At 47.2% G+C, this 21780-nt stretch overlaps 1 protein-coding gene across 1 annotated transcript in view; it reads left to right on the forward strand.

Annotated features, from left to right (window-relative positions):
• The first annotated feature begins 12109 nt into the window (after nt 1-12109).
• The window catches only part of LOC138582031 (extracellular serine/threonine protein kinase FAM20C-like), a 136879-nt gene continuing 127208 nt past the window's right edge, over nt 12110-21780 (forward strand). The window contains exons 1-2 of the mRNA XM_069652959.1: nt 12110-12784; nt 21421-21593. Coding sequence (XP_069509060.1) covers nt 12366-12784; nt 21421-21593 — 592 coding nt within the window. The 5' untranslated portion in view covers nt 12110-12365. The remainder of the gene's footprint in view (nt 12785-21420; nt 21594-21780) is intronic.

A 21780-nucleotide genomic window follows, 5' to 3' on the forward strand; every position in this document is an offset into this window, starting at 1 on the left:
GCCAGGTGATTACACTTAGCAGGACTGCTTTATCAGAAATGCCCAGTTAAAAAGTCATACCAAACTGAGGAATTACTAGACTGGCTGCACCAAAATGCCTCTCTAGCCACTAATACCACATATCATGCCTGCTTAGCATAGACATGGACGACCATTATGATTTATCACACAATCCCGACCCCATACATCTCCTCTCCCTCCCATCCCCTACCCCAACCTCCAAAATCAGCTCATTGGCCCAGAATGACCTCCACGTCCCTCTTCCTTGTCCCAGTGCTTACATATGAGGCTCCTTGCCTCATAGGTAAGCACTGGGGTGAGGAAGAGTGTGACTAGGAGTAATGAAGATTACAGGTAGCCAAGCCGGGCATTACCTTCATGTACTTCTATCTCATTCCAGTACTTGTGTATGAGACATGCTGCCTCATACACAAGTACTGCCTCATACACAAGTACTGGGATGAGGAAGAATAGGGCTAGGAGTAATGCAGATTACCAATAAGTAATCAAGGCATTAAACATAAGTAGTGGTGCAACACCATTGAGCTAACTGGGCTTCAGCACCCCTCACCCCACCCCTGAAATTGTGGGCTATGTTGACTTGACCAGGCTGACCTACAGAGCAGTTTCCTGACAGAAAAGGAAACAGATGTTGAACGTCACCTGGGTTTCGCTGTTAACAAGGGCCCGGCCCAGCAATTACTAACGTACAGCATTTCACTGTTAGTACCTGCATTCAAATGCCAAATTGTTTAGGCAATTGAAATTGTGATGTGATTTTACTACTTGCATGCCAGGAGAGAGATTGGAAGGGTAGAGAGGGATCAGGAGACCAGTCATTCTCACAGCAGTCCATAAGTGGGTGCTTTCAGACTTAAAGGAGAAAGTTAAATGCTTGTAAAATTGAGACTGCACTAGAATAGTCTCATTAAAATGTGTAAAGAAGTTAGATTCCCCCACACAGACAAGTTTGCTCCTCCCCCTCCCCCGTGAAGTTAGCCCCTTCCCAACATTTCACGGGTTAGCCCCCTTGAAATGAAGGTTTTGTTGCAACCGTTAACACAAGCACACACACCAATTACCATATATACACACGCACACCCAGCCATCCATACATTTAAGTGTGCACCCTTTCACCATACAGGCACCAACAGGCAAACACCTGTACATTTAAGTGTACATCCTTTCACCGTACACGTACACCCAGACATCCATACATTTTTGTGTGCACCCTTTCACCATACACCCACATAGGCAGACACCTATACATTTAAGTGTGCACACTTTCACCATACAGGCACACCAAGGCAGCCACCCATACATTTAAGTGTGCATCCTTTCACCGTACACGCACACATGCATACCCAGCCACCCATACATTTGTGTGCACTCTTTCACCATGCACTCACACACGCACACGTCATGGGGCTGAGGGGAGCCATAATACTTCAAAAATAAATTGTTTCTTTTTGAAGTCACTCTGACTTCATAAATAAATTATTTCTTTTAAGGACCATACCATAACGGAAATAATTTATTTATGAAGGCAAAGTGACTTCAAAAATAAACTATTTATTTTTGAAGTCATAGGGCTGCCCCCACCCCATGACATGAAGTCCTCCAACCTAGGGTCTTAATCTCATGTGGTTGGAGTAGCCCCGGGACTTCAAAAAGAAGGTTTCTTTTTGTATTCACTCTGCCTTCATAAAGAAATTATCTCTGTTACAGAAATTATTTCTTTATAAATGTAGAGTGAATTCAAAAAGAAATGTAAAAAAAAAAAAGATAATTTTTTTTCTTCCATTTTTTTTGTGTCCAAGTGGGGCCCCCTCCCAGGACATGTGGTCACGGGGCCCCCTGCACCGTGGGGGCTGCGGGGGCCCCGTTATGCCAGTGACCACAACTCCCAAACACACCCTCACTCCCCTCCCACCACAACAACCCCACACTAGTCCCATAAGGACCACATAGGCCACATGTGGATGGCAGCATTGTCACTGTGTGCTCCCAGAGCCAGGGGGACGCATGTCCTGGCGGCGCATCGTACGTTGGGACTGACGGAGCGGGCTGGTCTGGGTGGAGGAGCATGAAGAAGGTGTGTCCTCCTGCTGGGGCTGTCGTGCAGGATGTGCAGCCTCCAGAGCATCTGCTATCCGGCCAAGGACCTCACAGAGCCGGTTTGTTCTGTCCGTAATGACCTCGCCCAGTGCCCTCAGTTAATTCCGCCACTCCTCCCTGGCCTGCTGATTGTCCTGCATGAAGTCCTTGATCAGGCCTGTGAGTTGCTCAGCCCGCTCTGCATCAATGGCTGATCTTATGGGCCTGCTGGGAATCGGGCTCACATGTGTTTCCGGCACTTCACTAAGAGAACTGGCCACAGGACTGGCATGTCCCTGTGTTGCTCCTTGCCCCGTAAGCCCAGGTGTGTCACTCTCACCCGAGTCACTATAGGAGACCTGGTGATTGGTTTGGGCATCAGGGGTGTGGACGATCTCATATGTGTCCTCCTCAGTTGCTCCGCATATGGATAAGGGGCTGTCGGCAACATCGAGGGGGGCTGTGGCTGCAATTTCCCCAGCCACACTAGACTCCCCAGAGCGCAGCGTAGGGCATGTGTCTGCCGCCAGTGCAGGGTGGGGTAGGGGTGGGGGTTGTGCATCCTCCATGGGCCTTGCTGGAGCCGGTGGTGTGCCTCCAGGTATTTTCCTGCTCGCAGCTAGACGGCGGCCCCTGCCTTGGCCCCTGGAGGTGCTGGGCCGGTTGCTTGCCTGATCCTCGCTGTCATGCTCGCTGCCTATGGGGGTAGAAGAGAGGGACGGCATGAGTCATGATTTGACAGCCAGTATTAGGACATGGCTACAATATCACAATCAGATGCTAGTGGGTTATCAGCATTTGGGTGGAGAACGGCACATTCTATGCTTGTGTGGTAAATGCATGCATATGTCTGTGTCACTCATGTTGGCCGGGTACTGTGCTGGCTCACATGCACATTGTTTACATCAACTGCCCTGTGTGCCTCACGGAATGGCCCACTTTGTGTGGTATGTGTCATATAGGTTACGGCCTCGCACCTGGCACTAGCCTGGGTCTCACTTGTTTCGGCATGATTTAAAGGGGGGTGTGGCCGACCATGCCGTGACACCTTGGCCAGCCCTTAGCAGTGACTTTCAAAACATTGGCTTTGGCAGTATTGACTTTGGACACTCTCCTCCATCAGCGGATGATGTTGACCCGCACTCCATCTCTCCAACCCCTTTGATGGCTTCGGGGCCTATCATGGCCGCACATGTCTCCTTCCACGGCATTAATTTCATGGACGAACCTGGGCCTCCTCCTGTCTCCAGGGCCTGGCTTCTATTAGCCGAGAGGATGTTCCGCACCCTCAGCCGCAGGTAGTCCCACCTTTTTCTGCAATCCTTAGTGGTGCGGGGGGGTGTTGCCGACGGCACTCAGCTTCAGCGCTACCATAGCCCAGTTCTCTTTTTTTTTATCACCACCACCCTCCGCATGTCACTGCTGAAAACAGTGTCGGCATGCTCGTGGGGGGTATCCACCATCATGTGGAGTTCATCAGGGCTGAAGCGCTCCTTTCGGAGGCGGACAGCTTCCTTTTTTGGCGCTTTGGGCATTCCTCCTTGATGATGGGATCTTTCCAGTGTGTCGAAAGTTTGCCAGGGGTCCTATCTGGTGAGGATGGCAATGGATTGTGTTTTTAAAGATGCCCGCCGTGCTCCTTCCAGTTCCTGTGCGATGACGCTGTTTCCAGTTCCGCAATTTAACGGTGACCGCAAATAACGGTGACCGCTATTTACAGTCACCGATAATGCCGCGTTGCTCTAGGGCGGTAGTGTTCGCTACGGTGCAATTCATGCCGGTAGAGGGTTTTTCAGCCATTTTTGCGGTCTGGCGCTAGGTTCATTACTTGCATGGCGCAAAGTTCGTGCCCGCAAAATCGTAATGGGGCGCTTTTACCGGTCTATTGCCAGCTCGGGCACGCTATTTGCACCATGCTGGTAATGAACGGAACTTACCTTCAAACTCGGAATGAGGCCCAGTGTCTCCATGATTCTTCTACCCTGCTCCCTCCCCCACCCTCCAGCCTACTTCTGCAGGAGTCTGTCCCGATACATTCTACTTTCACCATCACCGTCTTGTGGCCAATGCTAGATTTGACTTTTATGGACATTGATTCACGGTGCGTCACCCTTTCTCAACTCTCATGGCTGAAGACAGCATTTATTAGTTTGGGCTATTAGGTGGCAATGCCACCTACCAGCCGAAACTATTGCATTAAAGCACAGATATAAAGAAATGGCATGCGAGGAGGGACACAAAGCTTGTAGGTGTTGTTTGGTTATTAACCCACCCATTGACTGCCCAATGCCATGCTAATCCGTATGGCCATTCCCACCCAGTGCCTTCTGCTCTCGTCAAAAACACCTCCTCACGGGAACTCTTTGAGCTCACTTTGACCACGCCTTTAAAAAAAAAAAAGGAAAATGTGCATTCCTTTGCAGTGCACATAACCCGTAGGTATCTAGGCGCTAGTTTCATTGAATTATGGAAGTGCAGGTTATTTATAACACAGTCTGTTTTTTCAAGCACAGATCTGGGATTAAAAACTGTGTTTGCTCAGCGTGGTCTTGCTTCCAAGACCCGCGCATTGCCACAGAGCTATCCTCCCTTACCATGAAACGTTGCACTTGAAAGGGCCTGCCAGTGTTTTTTCAAAGCAGTCTTCTAAGAGTTATTGGGCCTCATTACGAGGAGGGTGGTAAGGAGTTAACGGCGCCGGTAAAGGTGCCTGAGCCGTTAACCCCTTACCGCCCCATTACGAGGTCCGCTCGCGGGACCCGCTCAGGATGCCTGGTTTTACCAGACGTCCTAGCGGGTCCCGCGAGCGGCCTAGCATGCTAACAACGGGCCCGTCATTAACGGGCCTGTTGTTAGCATGCTCCCCATTCCCATTGGGCCCTATGGGGGCTCAAATGGGAATGGGGATGGACCGGGTCTGGGTTCCCTGAATGGGATGGCCCGGTATTTCCCCATTCAGGGAACCCGGACCCTTATTAAGGGCAAACCTTCAAACTCGTAATGAGGCCCAATGACTTAATTGGAGCTGTACACACGCTACTGGTGTGATAGAAATGTCTTAACCAGGTCTGCCTTCATCCACTCGATTTATAAGAACTATGTGTATCCATTACTGAAGTCCAGTTAAAAACAAGCATTTGCAAAGCCAATCATTTTGGTGTGCGTATATATATTAGGCATTTGCCAGGAACTGCTATTAGATGCCAAGGTACTCACACCATTTTTCACCAAAAATCAATGTCCAGTTAATACCATTATGGCAGTGCCTGGCAAGTGACTCTTCCATGCCTATACAAAAGCCCAAACTGTTGGCATTGACAATGCTTGTATCTTTTGTTTTGATGAACGGGCTACAAGGTCCGCCATGCTGCCTCCATGTTTTGGTATCTTCTGCTTGGCTGTTCTCACCTAGTGAACATCAGACTGGGAGACACAATGCAAAGGTGTGAAGCTGCACGTGTCATGACCTGTCTGCATCCGTGTAACCAGGTACAAAGATTTTACACAAGTGGTGTCCTTTTCTTTTCAAATGCAGCAATTCGCCCCCTCTTTTGCTGTGCGGATGTATGCTTTCTTTCAACAGGTTTGTCACCTTCTCAGATATTAATTCAAGCATGTTTCCTTCCTGGAATTTTGCATCTTACTTAGAAGAAAACACAGATGCAGTTCTAATAATTATTTCCAACTATTTTACGACATTGCCTTTGCAATATGTGAATACTCTGCTGTGCTAATTTCTCCTCTAAAAGGGGACCATGCTTGTCTTAAAAATCCCACTGGACATTTCTAAACAGTCATCTGTATTAATACATGTGCCACTTGCTGGCTGCACTACCACTGTTTGTTGCCTTTATTATTTATTCATTAATGTATTTATTATTATTTATCTGTTTCTCCTTTGCTCCGCACTTTCCATTTCTCCCCCCCTCCATGCACTTTCCCCTCTCCCATGCACTTGTGCGTTCTCAATATCACTGGGCCTAGTAAGATCGTTGTTTTGTTCTCCCCCGTTCCCCTCCCCTCCCTTACCTTGTCGCGCTCTGAAACACTTGTGTACCAGCGCGATATAAATAAAATATCAATTCAATTCAATATGTAAAGTAACTGAATACCCAAAACAGCAACGCGCATGGAGTACTGTAATTAGTGGATATCCTTTGATATGTCATCCAAACTAAATAGTAAAGGAATCATAACATTATTGAACCTTCAAAAATAGAAAAGGATATGGCAAATTCAGCTGACACGTGTTTCTACCGAATGCAGGTCTTTTTCAAGGCTGTTTAGCAACATAAAACCAAAACAATTGGAATCCATTAATAACACTAATAACAGTACTCCATGCGCGTTGTTGTCTTGGGTATTCAGTTACTTTAGACATTCTGCTTGGGCCGGTTGGACTCTGGCCCTATCACCCTGACACACGTAGCAGGCAGTATACCTTGACTAACAGTATTACAGGACCAGCACAGGTGATTTGCTAGTTCACTGCCTGTATTCATTTTTTCTGTATTAGTATTAGTGTAGTTAGTGAGTGAGGACCTAACTTTGGGAAGCAACAGAGCGCTTTATATTCATAGGGGTAAATGAAGAAAGTTAGGGAGCAGAGAAACAAGGGAGTCGGGCTCTAACAACAGAGGAGGACAATGGCCATCAATGGGTCTCCAAGTAACCAGGGGAGTAAACAGTGGGGATCATGTCACCGAGTCTCAGGTAGGGTGGGGAGTGTATGGAGTATGGACCCAGGTGTTGGGGAGGACCCATTCCTTGAAGAGGAGGGTCTTGAGCTCCTTCCTGAACTGTAGAAGTGAGGGGATGAGTCTGTGTTAATGGTGAGGAGGTTCCAGAGTTTTGAGGCATAGGCAGAGAAGGCCTGGCTTCTGGTTTTCCTGCACGGGCGGGATTGAATTCTGCACATGTCCTTACTTCTGGTGGATGGTAGGCCTACCAAGATGCTGGGTTTCTCTGTGAGGTAGCTTGGGGACGTCAGGGTAACAGCCCCGTAGATGGTGCAGACGGATTTGAACATGATACAGGCTTCTGTGAACAACTGGGTCTATTAAAAACTTTTGTAACTAGTTAACTGTAATTTATACCCGGGCACCGTGATTTCAGGTGAAAAGCATGAGACAGAAGAGTGTTTACATCAAGGCTGGTGTGTGGCACTTGACTTCTACAGAAGCCAGTTGCTGACATATACTTTATTTGACAATTACATAACCTATGCCAATGGCAGAAAATAAATAGGTGCTGTTTTTATGCACCAACACAACATATTTTGGAATGAATTCCCAATACGTAATATGTATACTTTGTGAAGTAAGCACTAAGCACATATAGGGTCATATCCTTAAACAGACTCCCTCACTAAAAGGCTTTATTGTTACCATACTTAGTATGTTCAATTCCCATGATCCTTCCAAAAGTCATTTATGAACAGCATAACATTTTACCTATGTGAAATTTTGTAACATCCTTGCAGTTTTGTTCTTGTTTTAATTAGGTTTTCTTGCTGGCAGCCTTTGAGTCTTGCAGGTGTTTTTGTATAAAATGCAGCAAAGGGAGGCAAAGGCAGAGACATGCGAGTGTGTCCTGCTGCTATGGAGTGTTGCATATAGATGTCTATGGGTGATTCAGAAACACGTGAGTGTGTCCTGCTGCTGTAGGGTGTTGCATATGGTGTCCAGACATTTGGTCGAAAAAAAAAGGTTGACAGGACAAATGGTCGACACCATTTGGTAGAAAGCCAAATGGTTGAATTTTTTTTAAAATTTATATATATATTTTTTAGGTTTTCGTTTAGGGAAAAAAGGGTTTTTTAGAAAAAAAAGGGGGTTGGAGGCGGGACCCCCCAAAAATAAAAAATTTAAAGTGAAAATACAAAAAAAAAAGATTCAACCATTTGGTTTTCGACCAAATGGTGTCGACCATTTGTCCTGTCGACCTTTTTTTTCTACCAAATGTCTGGTAACCTTTGCATATAGATGTGCATGGGTTATTCAGAGGCATACGAGTGTGTCCAGCTGCTGTAGAGCGTTGCATATAGATGTGCATGGGTTATTCAGAGACATACGAGTGTGTCCTGCTGCTGTAGGGTGTTGCATATAGATGTGCATGGGTGATTCAGAGACACGTGAGTGTGCCCTGCTGCTGTAGGGTGTTGCATATAATGTGCATGGGTGATTCAGAGACACGTGAGTGTGCCCTGCTGCTGTAGGGTGTTGCATATAGATGTGCATGGGTTATTCAGAGACATACGAGTGTGTCCTGCTGCTGTAGGGTGTTGCATATAGATGTGCATGGGTGATTCAGAGACACGTGAGTGTGTCCTGCTGCTATAGAGTGTTGCATATAGATGTTTATGTTAAACCTAGGTCCTTTCCCCTTTTATAGAGGACTCTCAGAATTAGGTGTGCTTTTTTCTCCAGTATCTAAATGACACTGTGAAAGTAGTGACATTCTATGGTTTTGTCTTCCTAGCAAAGCATTTATCCAGCAAACTTTCTACCATTGTCTGAGCGCCTGTCGTCTTGTCCAATTTGTCTACTATTGTCTCTTCTCTCTCTCTCTGTCTCATCTGCTTGCGCCCCTCCCTGCGTCCTTCCCTAGTGTTCTCCCTGCCCCTACCCCCCTCCATCCCCTACCTTTCCTCTTCTCACCAAACCCCACCTATTTTATGGTTCTTTCTGTCTCTCCCATCTTTTCTAACTGCTTCTCTATCAGCTATCCTGCTCTCCTCACTAAATCTGATAGAAGTTTAAAAAGGACATCCTGGTCTCCAACCCAGGCCTCCCTATAGCTGACACCTATACCAGTGCCTCCTCTAGGCAAACCCTCACCGACATCCTCTTTGTTGTTCCCTCGCCAGACCTATGGACTCTTCATATGGTCTCTGTGCTTTCTCCTCTCTAATCTTCTCCCATTAATGGTGGCGCCCGGTGGGAGACCCTCCTGGCCTCCTTCGAATCCTCTAAGGTCATCATAAATGTTTACCTGAATGGTACCGTCTTGGTCCAAGGCCCTCAGGCCAATCTTCTCCTCTTTGATAGATGCTTCCCGCACCTCATCAACTTCCTTCCTTCTCCTCCTGTCCCCTCTCTTCCCTCCGCGGCTTCCTTGCCTCCCCCTGCTGTCTCCTCCTTGGCTGCCTTGCCCGCTCCTCCTTCCTCTTCTGTCCCCACTCAGGCTTGCTCTACACCTCAGCAGGGCGTACCTCTGATTTGTACCCCTCCACGGAAGTCTTTCAAGGATGGCAACCTTCTCCATGTTGCTACTCTTAACTCTCGCTCAGCTGTCAAACACTCCTCTGACATCTGCCGCCTCCTGGAAGAACTTGGCCTCGATGTCCTCGGTCTCACCGAGACATGGTTCACGGCCAGCTCTGTCACGACCTTTGACACTCTCCTCCCTGACGGCTATAAATCTGCTTGCTTCTACTCTGCCATCAGCAACTCATCCAGAACAGGACTGCAAGACTTGTCCTTGGCCTCAAGCCCAGGGATCGTATCTCTCCAGCACTGAAATCTCTGCTCTGGCTCCCAGTGGCTGTGAGGATAAAGTTCAAAACCCTCTGCATTGGCCACAAGGCCTTCTGGGGGATGGGGCCTCAATAACTTCAACTCTCTCTTCCTAAATATCTTCCTTCTCGAGCTCTTCGCTCATCCACCTCCAGCTCCCTCAGGGTCAGTCGCTTCGCCAAGCAACGAGTTGCTGGTAGATTTCTTTCGTCGGCTGGGGCCTCCCTCTGGAACAGCCTCTCTGACTCCCTGAAACATGAGGAGAACCATCTCCGGTTGCGGAAGCACCTCAAAACCTTGCTCTTCGCTTCAGCTTTCTCTACTCCTCTCCCCTGCTGAACACCTGTCCGAAACTGCACTGGTCACTTGGCTACCCTCTGATCTCGGGGCCCAGGTCCCCTCCACCACCAGTTGGACCCCTGCACTGCCTCCCTGGCATCCCCGCACTTGGGGAATGTTTCTGTATCCCTACAGCCCCCTACCAGCACTTGACTCCTGATGTCTGCACTTACCCTTGCACTTACCACCAGCAGGGTGCACTTTTACTCATTGCTTATTTATTCTATTTATTTTACTGTCGTTCCCACGTACTGCACTGCTCCCTCCCCCACCCCTGCACTTTTCTCCTTCACCCTTCCCGCTTCCCCCGCACTTCGCAATCTCAATGTCACCTGGCCTAGTAAGATCGCTGTCTGTCTTCCCTCTGTTCCCCTCCCTTGCCTCGTCGCGCCTTCAAACAGCTGTGTTTAGGCGCGTTATAAATATCATATCATATGGCCGATCCAGAGACACGTGACTGTATTCTTTAATGAGGTCAATTCTACTTGTTATTTATTCCCTTAATCCAATGCTGAAACCGCATATGCTGCAACAGGATCCAGTAGAAACCCACCAAGGTTGTATTCAATTCATGGTGGTGCCATTATGGAACCCGGTCAGAGCAACTGAGGTCAACTCCACTGCATCTCGGGGAAGCTGGGCTACAGCACTAGCACTAGGGCGATTATTGGACATTCAGGAGACTCCTTCGAATGATGGGAAACTTGGGCGACTTCTACATAGCAAGCACTCCGTGATATTTTATGCATGCAGTGTCCGGGTATAAAAGAGAAACTCGTCCCCCCCTTTGAGCCGTCCTTCCCACTGGTACAGATGCTGAGATCGCTCTGGTTTAAATTCTCAGGTGTCCATACCCCCAAATGGAGGGGACGCCGTTTCATGGGAGGTTTGACATGTCTTTTCTACGGGGTGTTATTTCCTGAGTGGCACGCAAGCACACACACACTAGACAGCCTTTTTGTATCATGCTTGTTTAGTATGAGATAGTTATGTTTATTAAGCAATGTCACGCCATGGCTAGGCTTCCACCCATGTCGATGAGGAGCTATTCCGGCAGGAACAAGGAAGCCACAGGTAGGACTCTGCCAATAGCAATGGGCGACCAATCCTTAGCTCTGCGGAAGAAGCTTATTATGCATAGCCAGTCCCTTGTGTATTTAGTGCTGAAGCCCTCTGCTAAAAGACAACAGCAGCTTTCAAGAGTCCCAAGTGGGGATTTTTCGAGCAAGACTTTGAGATATTTGGGTCCAAATGATACATACGCCTTCTCTTTGGGAAGCAGTGGGGATTGTGGGAGATAACTGGGATGCAGAAAGCGAAGGTGATTGTTTGGCTTGACATGAGTGACTGGCCAGCCAGTGAGGGTGCACGTGGTACGTTGGCTCCTGATAGTGCACACTCATGGTTCTGAAGTGAACCTCTGTTGGTGAGACTGTTGCTCATTTTACCCTCGGAAACTCTAGTCAAGCAGTTGCAAATCATTTGCACTGAATCCATTTGGTGGCATGTGGGGTCTTGGTCCTCTTCTGCACTAGCAATGGAGTTGAATCCTGATCCATCTGGGAACTGGTTATTGTTGTCTAAAGGTGTCTCGTTTTGCTCATTGATTGGCATGTCTATGCATTCAGCAGCCTATCCCTTGGTTATTGGCCCGAACATAGCTTTGCTCTGCAAATTCAGGGTCCTCCCACCTTAAACACACGGGAGAGTCCTCACATATCCTGTTACTGGCGCCACTGGCCATTGCAAAAGATAGGAAGCGGGGGGGGGGGGGCTAACCAAATGTGTGTGCCTGGGCCTCACCAAAGTCTGTGACAGCCCTGGATGCAGCCACCTTCAAGGTCTTGCAGATGGGCATTGTGCTGGCTTGGGTGACCGATTATTGGTCTGAAAAAGGGGACCGATCACTAGCTCAGGGGGTTGCGATTGGATCCGTTTCTGCTACTCCCCCATGGCTTCCTCAGTACTTCCAAGAGCCTCTCTCTCTCTCTATGTGACCAATGTGCTGTAACAGTGCTTGACGTGTTTGATTGTCCCGTTCCTCTTGAGCCTTGGCACACTTCCCTGGATCAATAGTACCCAGTTCACCTTACCCTCGCCCTGGCACACACTCCTGCATGGGTGTTGACATGCTGATAAGGCGATCCATGCAGGTCTTTCCACACTGGCCATATCTTTCCAAAAGCTGTGCCGAACCTGACAGACGCAGGCCGTGGGGACGCAGCTGTGCAAAACCACTTGATGAAGGAATGACCAAGAACATTTTGGGTTGATTCTGGGTAGATTGTTTTTGCCGTTAACTAAACCATTATGTTTTGGAGTAGGAATTTGGATTTCATTTCTTAATTTCACCTTTTTTCAAGCCACTTTCTCAATGCAAAGCCCTGCTGGCTTTTTTTTTGGGACCTCAAGATGCTCCGTAGGGTACAGAGTGTGATCCAGCGGAGATTTAAGGTGCTGGTCCTGGCGCTTCTCCTGCTCACCTTTCTGATGCACCTGCTGCTGGACTTGACACCGATCGTGGGCCAGGTCATAGGGAGCGGCTGCCCCTGCCCAGCCCGAGCTGGGGCCCCACCACTCCGGGCCAAGAGCCGGCCGAAGACTCAGGTGCTGAGGGCCCTACAGGACTTCAGAGGCAGCAACAGCTCCAGGCAGAAGGGGTCGCGAGAGGGGGCAGGTGAGGCAGGGCGCTACATAGGCTCCAAACTGGCCGCCCTGTTCCAGCATTCGCTGTACCAGACCCCACTGCCGCCCCTTGCAAACGGGGACCATCTCTTCAATGTCAATTCAAAGGAAAGGTTTAACCTGAAGACCAGTGGAAGCGAAGAGTGGTAAGAAACGGGGCGACTTTATTGATGTGGGTAATTTCAGGCATGGGGTAACTTCAGGAGTGAGTGAAAACCTGGGATGGAATGATCTGGGGAATTAAAGACACTCTAGGAATAGGTTATCTTTGTGAAGGGGTACAAGACCAGGACCGAGGTACCTTCAAAGCTCATTATCCAATCCTGGATATGAAGGTGAGCAGGGGCTCAGAACTCCTAGTCACAATGGACAGCCAGCTCCAATCCTGTGTAGCAAGGGTGGGTCACATTCAGGGAGGCATTTAGACTTCAAAATTTTTCCCGAAGTGTTATTCAGAACAATGTTTTTAGCACACAAAAACACTTATTGGGGTCCACCTTTTCAGTGTGGAGGCTGATCCTTATGTTGGTACCATTTAATGGGTGACCTCAGAGGATGGATTTCACAGAAGATTCCTCATAATATATGGGGGCTCCTGTCCTTAGGCATGGGGTGCCTGGGGCTGTTGCCCATTTCAGAGACAATTGTGTGGTTTCATAAAAACTTGGGGCCACATTTCAGTGAGGAACTATTTTTATTTTTTATTCGACCTTCATAAGAAGTGTGTGGTCCCTGAGTTATACGTCACTCGGTAGTATTTCAAGAGTGAGGTTTTTGTAGGAGAAATTTAAAATTTAAAAGCAACGAACTTCGTCCATAGTGCAGAGTTATATGGTGTTGTTCACAGGGTATCCCGAGTTGGTTTTTGGAATATCCTTAGTTAAAAAGTGGTCGACCGGTTTCGATGAATTTGATTGATCATCTTCTTCAGGACCTTGATTTTGGCTTGTCTCTAGGAGATCAGGGGTATGGAAGGGGCACCGTCATCCCTTTTACCTAAGAGAAATCAAACCAAAATGGGTTTTAAATCTTGAGGTCACAGTGGTTCTTGAAGTTTTATTCTGTGGTATTTTCTATTCACTTAATACAATTAAATTGATATACTAGCATTTTTTGACAGTCATTTGGCTATTTAGGCTAAAATGGACATAGAAGGCAGCTGGTAATTACCTCATATATAGTAACTGGCAGCCGGGTCTTTTTTGTCATGCGTGACTCCAGTCCTGTAAGACATTAACAAGGTGTTTTTTATAAGACAAAAGCCAACGTGAGGCTGTATCATAAATGAGTCGTAATACGATTATAGGAGTGTCTAGTACCGTCTGATTTGGGGTTGACAGACGAAGCGCTGGTGTGCGTTCATATCTCTGTGTTTACTTCCAAATGCGGTTCGCGGTATAGTGCGGGGAAACCCTTTGTTCTAAGAAGCGCCACTTTCTTGTAAAGAGGTGCTATCCCAGTACCAGGCGCTTATGCCGTGTGGGAATACATCTACCCACATTCATGCATCTGCCCACATAAAGACTCTACATGAAAAACATGTACATGCGCGGTGAATAGGTCTACATCCCTGTCCAAGATACCGATCGCGGGCGCGGCTGGTATCCCAATAATAGTTCGCGGTCATGCACGAGGGATCTTAATTCTGAAAGGGCCATGAGTGTTGACGCGTAAATCGCGTTCGACTTGGAATTCACTCACCGTGTGGCACAAATGCTTGCTGGTGTCTGTGAGACGCCGAAGGAGTTGTTCAGTTTTAGCAGCCGTTGCCCAGCAACGGCGGCATTTATACGTTGGCCGTTTTTGCTGTTGATGATCCTCATTTTGAGGGCCATCTTAGAGTGGCTAGAGTTACATTTAAGGGGTATGCATTTTTGCATGGGCGGTTTAAGTGCGGGCTGCAAAGTAGCTGATGCAGTAGCCTACTTTCTTTTGACTCCTGTATTCGTTATGGCAATCCTTTTTTTTAAACAAAATATATATACAGTGGTCTCATTCCCTTATTAGTTTTTAGAAGGGGGGAGAAAAAAGCAAAAACTGTCTTTGCTTTTTTCTCCCCCCTTCTAAAAACTAATAAGGGAATGAGACCACTGTATATATATTTTGTTTAAAAAAAAGGATTGCCATAACGAATACAGGAGTCAAAAGAAAGTAGGCTACTGCATCAGCTACTTTGCAGCCCGCACTTAAACCGCCCATGCAAAAATGCATACCCCTTAAATGTAACTCTAGCCACTCTAAGATGGCCCTCAAAATGAGGATCATCAACAGCAAAAACGGCCAACGTATAAATGCCGCCGTTGCTGGGCAACGGCTGCTAAAACTGAACAACTCCTTCGGCGTCTCACAGACACCAGCAAGCATTTGTGCCACACAGTGAGTGAATTCCAAGTCGAACGCGATTTACGCGTCAACACTCATGGCCCTTTCAGAATTAAGATCCCTCGTGCATGACCGCGAACTATTATTGGGATACCAGCCGCGCCCGCGATCGGTATCTTGGACAGGGATGTAGACCTATTCACCGCGCATGTACATGTTTTTCATGTAGAGTCTTTATGTGGGCAGATGCATGAATGTGGGTAGATGTATTCCCACACGGCATAAGCGCCTGGTACTGGGATAGCACCTCTTTACAAGAAAGTGGCGCTTCTTAGAACAAAGGGTTTCCCCGCACTATACCGCGAACCGCATTTGGAAGTAAACACAGAGATATGAACGCACACCAGCGCTTCGTCTGTCAACCCCAAATCAGACGGTACTAGACACTCCTATAATCGTATTACGACTCATTTATGATACAGCCTCACGTTGGCTTTTGTCTTATAAAAAACACCTTGTTAATGTCTTACAGGACTGGAGTCACGCATGACAAAAAAGACCCGGCTGCCAGTTACTATATATGAGGTAATTACCAGCTGCCTTCTATGTCCATTTTAGCCTAAATAGCCAAATGACTGTCAAAAAATGCTAGTATATCAATTTAATTGTATTAAGTGAATAGAAAATACCACAGAATAAAACTTCAAGAACCACTGTGACCTCAAGATTTAAAACCCATTTTGGTTTGATTTCTCTTAGGTAAAAGGGATGACGGTGCCCCTTCCATACCCCTGATCTCCTAGAGACAAGCCAAAATCAAGGTCCTGAAGAAGATGATCAATCAAATTCATCGAAACCGGTCGACCACTTTTTAACTAAGGATATTCCAAAAACCAACTCGGGATACCCTGTGAACAACACCATATAACTCTGCACTATGGACGAAGTTCGTTGCTTTTAAATTTTAAATTTCTCCTACAAAAACCTCACTCTTGAAATACTACCGAGTGACGTATAACTCAGGGACCACACACTTCTTATGAAGGTCGAATAAAAAATAAAAATAGTTCCTCACTGAAATGTGGCCCCAAGTTTTTATGAAACCACACAATTGTCTCTGAAATGGGCAACAGCCCCAGGCACCCCATGCCTAAGGACAGGAGCCCCCATATATTATGAGGAATCTTCTGTGAAATCCATCCTCTGAGGTCACCCATTAAATGGTACCAACATAAGGATCAGCCTCCACACTGAAAAGGTGGACCCCAATAAGTGTTTTTGTGTGCTAAAAAAATAGCAAGGGTGGGGTCATGAGCGCAGAGCTCCTGGCCAAAAGAGACAGGTTGGTTTTTCCTTGGTTGCAAGGGTGGACACCAGCGGGGTGGGAGCACTGATCTCCACGTCACTAGGCCCAGGCTGGTCCAGACTTGTGCATTAAGTTTGTTGTTGACCCAGATCCTTGTGTTAAGAGTGGTTGTTCAGGGCAGAGCTCCTGGTCATGAGAGAGAATGTGGATCAGCCCTGATATTAAAGGAGGGCGTAAGCCTCTCATGTCATAGGCTGGTCCAATCCTCGGCACTAAAGGTGGGATCTGGAGTGCAAAGGCCCAGGATGCCAGGGAAGGGCATGTCCAGTCCTTGGCAATAAAGGTAAGGGAGAGCACAGAACGCAAGTGCCTTTCAGACAGGCCAGTCCGTTTCCAGTTACTCCACAGAGCTCCAAGCGACTAAGCATGTCTGATCCAGTCCTGGTATTGAATGTGATAGGAGCACACGGCCAAGGCTGGGACAGTTATGAGGATGCCTTAAGAGGCTGGTGTTACTGTTTGAATAAGCAAGTCCTGCCGATGAGTATCCTGGTATTAGAAGTGCCAACGTGGATACTGGCCTTAATAAAGCAAGGAGTGTCCTTACATGGGTCGGAATGCATCCAGAACCAGTCGTATGGGGCCAGAATAGGGCGATATTAAATGTTCATAGAGGAGTATTTCGCCTGAATAGTTTGGTACGTTCCCTCTGTAGGCCAGTGTTGGCCCTGGATAGGCCAGTGAAAGCCTGGCACACGTCAGATGTGAGTAATATAGTTGGGTTTTCATGAACCTCGGGTGTAATGAGAACACTCTGACGCTTTTCTGTGGTGCTTCGGCTCAGTTCTTCCTGCTTCTAAGTGCCATAGTGATAGGGGGGTATTATCACCCAATGTAATCCTACTATACCTGGACAGGTCAGGAGCAGCTCGGGGGCGGGGGGGGGCAACGTTAGCTCTGGGAAGGGCAGTATTAGCCCTGGGCGGGAGCACGATAGCCCTGAATAGGCCCCAGGAGGGTCAGCAAGAGCTCAGCATGGCACTCGCTTTAGTATTAGTATAAGTACCAGGCCAGTCAGTATGGGCCATACGTCGGCTAGTTCGAACCCCACATATGTCAGCCACATGTACAGCACCACATTCAGGTCAATGTTAGTCAGGGTTGAGTCAATGTTCGCAATGGCCAGGCCAATATTTACCCAGGATACACGAATACTACCCCAGGATATGTTGGGAGCCTGGGACCGGTCTGTATTAGTGCTGCTACCTGGTAGGTCCTATTGAGCTGAGAATACGTCAGTACTGAGCACAGATAGGAGTGTATTAGCCCAGGATAGGTCAATATTAACCAAGGCCAGTCGGTATTTGCTATGAAGGGTGAGATTCTGCACCAGGTGAGTCGGCAGTAGCCCTGGGTAGTGCTGTGTGGCATCGGGAACATGCTAGCCCTCGGTAGGACATGATTAGCCTTAGTTAGGTGGGTTTAAGTCCCGGAAGGGGACAACACTTGCTAAGCATAGCTCAATACAAATCCATGTGTACGTCAGAATTAGTCCAGGACTGGTGTGCGCTAGGCACCGATTAATATCCACCCGGAATAGGTGAGAATTGACTCTCGATGGGTGAGTACTTCCCTTGCATACGTCAGAGGGGTAGGCAGCGTTATACATGTATAGCTCAGTATTAATTCAGGACCAGTCAATAGTATTCCTGTGTTAATCAATAATAACACATTATTGAACTGCAGTATTGTACCATAATGAAACGGCCTGAGCCCAGTTTATATTGGTGATAGCCCTGCCTAAACATATTCACCCAGAGAGGTCAGGGTAGGGCAATTTTCATCCCAGAGATGTAGATGTAGGGTGTAACCCTGCAAAGGTTTGTATTCGCTCTGGCCGGGCCAAGGCCACTCCTCAGCAGTTCTGTATTGGCTCTAGACTTGGTTAGATATGTCAGTCTTATCCCCAAAAGATCAGTGTAAAAGCTTAATAGGTTACTATTACACGACACACACCCCACCACCCCCCCAAATAAGTTCCTGGTAGCCCTTCGATCAGCGTTAATCCATAGATAGATGGACGTGGCACAAATAGGTCAAGACAATCCATGGGTGGATGACTCTTGTCATTGTCATCCCTGGTAGGTCAGTACCAACTCAATGTGGTAGCAGGTGTTACCTCAACAATCATGTTTCCTGAACTGAATTCCCTTTAAAGTAAGCTCTCTAAAGCCTATACACGAGCCAGAACTGTGGCTTTGACAATGTTTGTTTTAACGGGAATTTAGTGCAAGGAGCATGTGCGAGAACACACCTATAATAACACTCAAAAGGTAGCACAGAACAGCCTAAAATCAAGGTTCCTGTACATATTGATTTCCCCACAGTTCGGCGTTTTATGCAGTCCGCCTGTGCATGTGTCACTGGTATGCTCTATTTCCACCTCTTTCATGCATGATACACAATTGCAGATATGCCTTCAGGTGCACACACATCTCTCATTGGCCTACTGTAGGCATGTAACACTTATAACGAGGACAACTGAACTACAAGTCCAACAATGCAAAGAGCAATTGGCTAAAGGAACAAACGTGGCTCAAGGTTGGTCAGTTTGCAACTTTGATGGCCAATCCTCAAGTATTTCCTCTGCAACATTAGAGGGGTCTGCCATTGTGGCATTCTGGCAACATAAAAGCAACTACGTTTTTAGAACTCTGCAAAGTTAGAGAGAGAAATAGAAAACTCTATGCATTACCCATGGTCTATTTTGGAGTAAAGCTTTAATATGTATATGTGCATAATGCAATAATGCAAATGAGCAAGCAGCTCAAGGGTGAATCATGTAGTGTGGTTGATGAAGGTCTCGTGAGCAGTTGACACTGATTTTTTTTTAGGTTTCGTTTACTGGCAATCTCTTTTGCCAGTAATTGGCACATAACGCCAGGGGCAGTTGTGACTCTGCAGAAAAGGAGACGTGTAAACATTGCAGTAATGGGTGACATGTGTAATACAGCAGTCACATGCCTGACATCAATGGACATGCCAGATTCCCTTCTTGCTGTCAGGCTTCCCACCCGGAGCCATGACACTGATAGTGAAACTTAAAGGAACCAAATGTGTCAAGAAGTCTAGATATTTTTGTTTTATCAGTGAAAACATTGTTGTGAACCCTGAGTGGCAAACACGAATGGACAGATGGAAGGTGGTGGGGAGGGGGCTGGGGTGTAGAAGACGGGACCTAAGATGGAAGATGCAGAGGCTCAAGGCAGGGATGGGTGGATGACGAGGGAAAAGATGCCGGGATGGGAGAAGAAGGAAGAGTTTGCATGCCACAGAATAAAGGCTGCAGAGGAGTTTGCAAAATAAATGATGGCAACAGCACACTGTACACATTCTACAGGAGAGAATTCTCGTGCACCTTGAAACGTGACGCACTAGATACACCTGTGCAAAAGGAGCATTCCAGGTTAAAAGGCCACAGACACACACAGCCGCCTTCTCCAGTGCACTAGCGAGCACGTTTAGCCTGTGTTAAAAACTACAAAGAGCATAACAGCAGCATGAAACTAGCCACACTGGTGAATATGTACCACTGCAATAGTCAAACCAACAGAACGGCTGTTCACATGTTTGATGGCTGGCAAATGAGTCCATGTCATGTGACACTTTGAAACAACCCTTGCTGTTTTTCCCAACAGTGCTTTAGATGCTAGGACTAGGTGAATACTTATTGCATGGGTCTGCAACCTGTGGCTCGCCAGGTGTTCTGGACTACAACTTCTGTGGTCTCTCACCATAGACTATGCTGGCTGTGGCTAATTAGAGTTTTAGTCCAACACATCTAGAGAGCTGCAGATTGCAGACCCCCAACTTATTATAGGGAAAACTAAACGACAAGGCCCAGAATTGAAACGAGGTGTTGTTTGAAAAGTAAAGATTGGGTCGAGAGTGGGCCACTTTGCAGCTATGAAGGCCGGCTGCCAAGTATTTCCTCTCTACAAAATTAGGTATTTTGGCCTTCTATAAAAATCAGATATACCGACTCATATGGAACTCTGTGAAAATGAGTGAAAGAAGCAATGAAATATCTGCACGTGTCACAGCCCAGACACGCACTAAACCTTCAGCAGGGCCCCTACATGCACAATGCAGCCACACACGTGGCGCCAAGTGCTGTGACTGATGAGCAGTTAGCGCTGATGTGTTTAACTGGTGTCCTTTTCTTAACTCTGGATTTATTTTGCATGAACTTAAGCACTCAAATGTCATGGAAAGAGGAAAGTAGAAATGTTACACCCAGATGAAACTTTTGCTAGGGGCGTGAAACTAAAAGTCATGCAGTCAGATGCGGTGAACAAATTGTGCACAACACTGTTATGTCCTGGGAAGTACATCAGCACCGGTCCCTTAGCAACCAGTATAGGATTTGTACTGTATCATGAAACAGTAGTGAACAGTGTATCCTAGTAAATAAACACCGGATGTGTTTTTATATCAAGTGTTAGTGGCACACATGGTTAAGATATTTGTATTACAGCTTGAGCTGATTTACAGCTATTCTCTTTCGGGAGATGGTTTACCAATAACAATGGCAACCAAGTAACAGAACCTAGTTTTATATTGCTGCGTGATTGTTAGCCGAAGGAGATCCTGGGAGCGGTGTTATGGGAGTGTATTGGTGGGTAGTAGATTTCCATGGCCACAGGAATTAGAATGGTCAATGGGTGGTTAAAAGGCAAACAAAATCCACAGGCTCTGTGTCCCTCCTCACATCCCATCTCTCTCCCATCTGTACTCCCAACCCAATAGTTTTGGTTTATTGGTGGAGCTTGAGCACCACCTAATAGCCAAAAATAAGAGGCAGATATTAGTATTGCTAATAGCTAGGTATGTGCTAGTCTCGGTTAGATTAGTATGGGTTATAGTCCAGAACAGATAGGTCATTGCTAGTCTTGCCCTTCAGAAACCCTCAGACACCTCAATGGTGTCTCGGGAGGATAGCTGAGGGGCAACGCGCAGACGACGTGGAGCAACCCAAGTTCGATCCCCGGGTCCGCGTTTAGAAACTTCTGGGTATTGAGCGCATTGTAAATAACCAATGACAATGACAATGGTCTGCTATAGGGTGATGCTGTGGCTATTTTCTGGCTGCAGGGTCAGTGATGGGGTTCAGTTTGTCCTTCCCACTGGAGATGCAGCCTCCGACACCTATCCGACCTGGCTCAAGTTCCACATTGGCATCAACCGCTATGAGCTGTACCCCCGGCAGGACCCCTTGACCCCGCTGCTGCTGGACGAGCTGGCTACACAGAAGATCATTGCAACCGGTAAGGCCTCCCTCCTTCAGCCCCCGTCTGCACTCTCTGCTGTGTCTCACTGTCTGTACCCTGCCATGGTTATATGTTGTCTGCAGACACCCTTAATGCTTATTGAGCAGTACTTGTATTCATTTCTTTTGCCAGATGATTTTTTCCCTTCCCTTTAATTTGCCAGATGCTATCTCCACTCTTCTCC

The sequence above is a fragment of the Ambystoma mexicanum genome, chromosome 3q (genome assembly GCF_040938575.1).
Source record: "Ambystoma mexicanum isolate Mex_15411 chromosome 3q, UKY_AmexF1_1, whole genome shotgun sequence".
In the NCBI taxonomy this organism is placed as follows: domain Eukaryota; kingdom Metazoa; phylum Chordata; class Amphibia; order Caudata; family Ambystomatidae; genus Ambystoma; species Ambystoma mexicanum.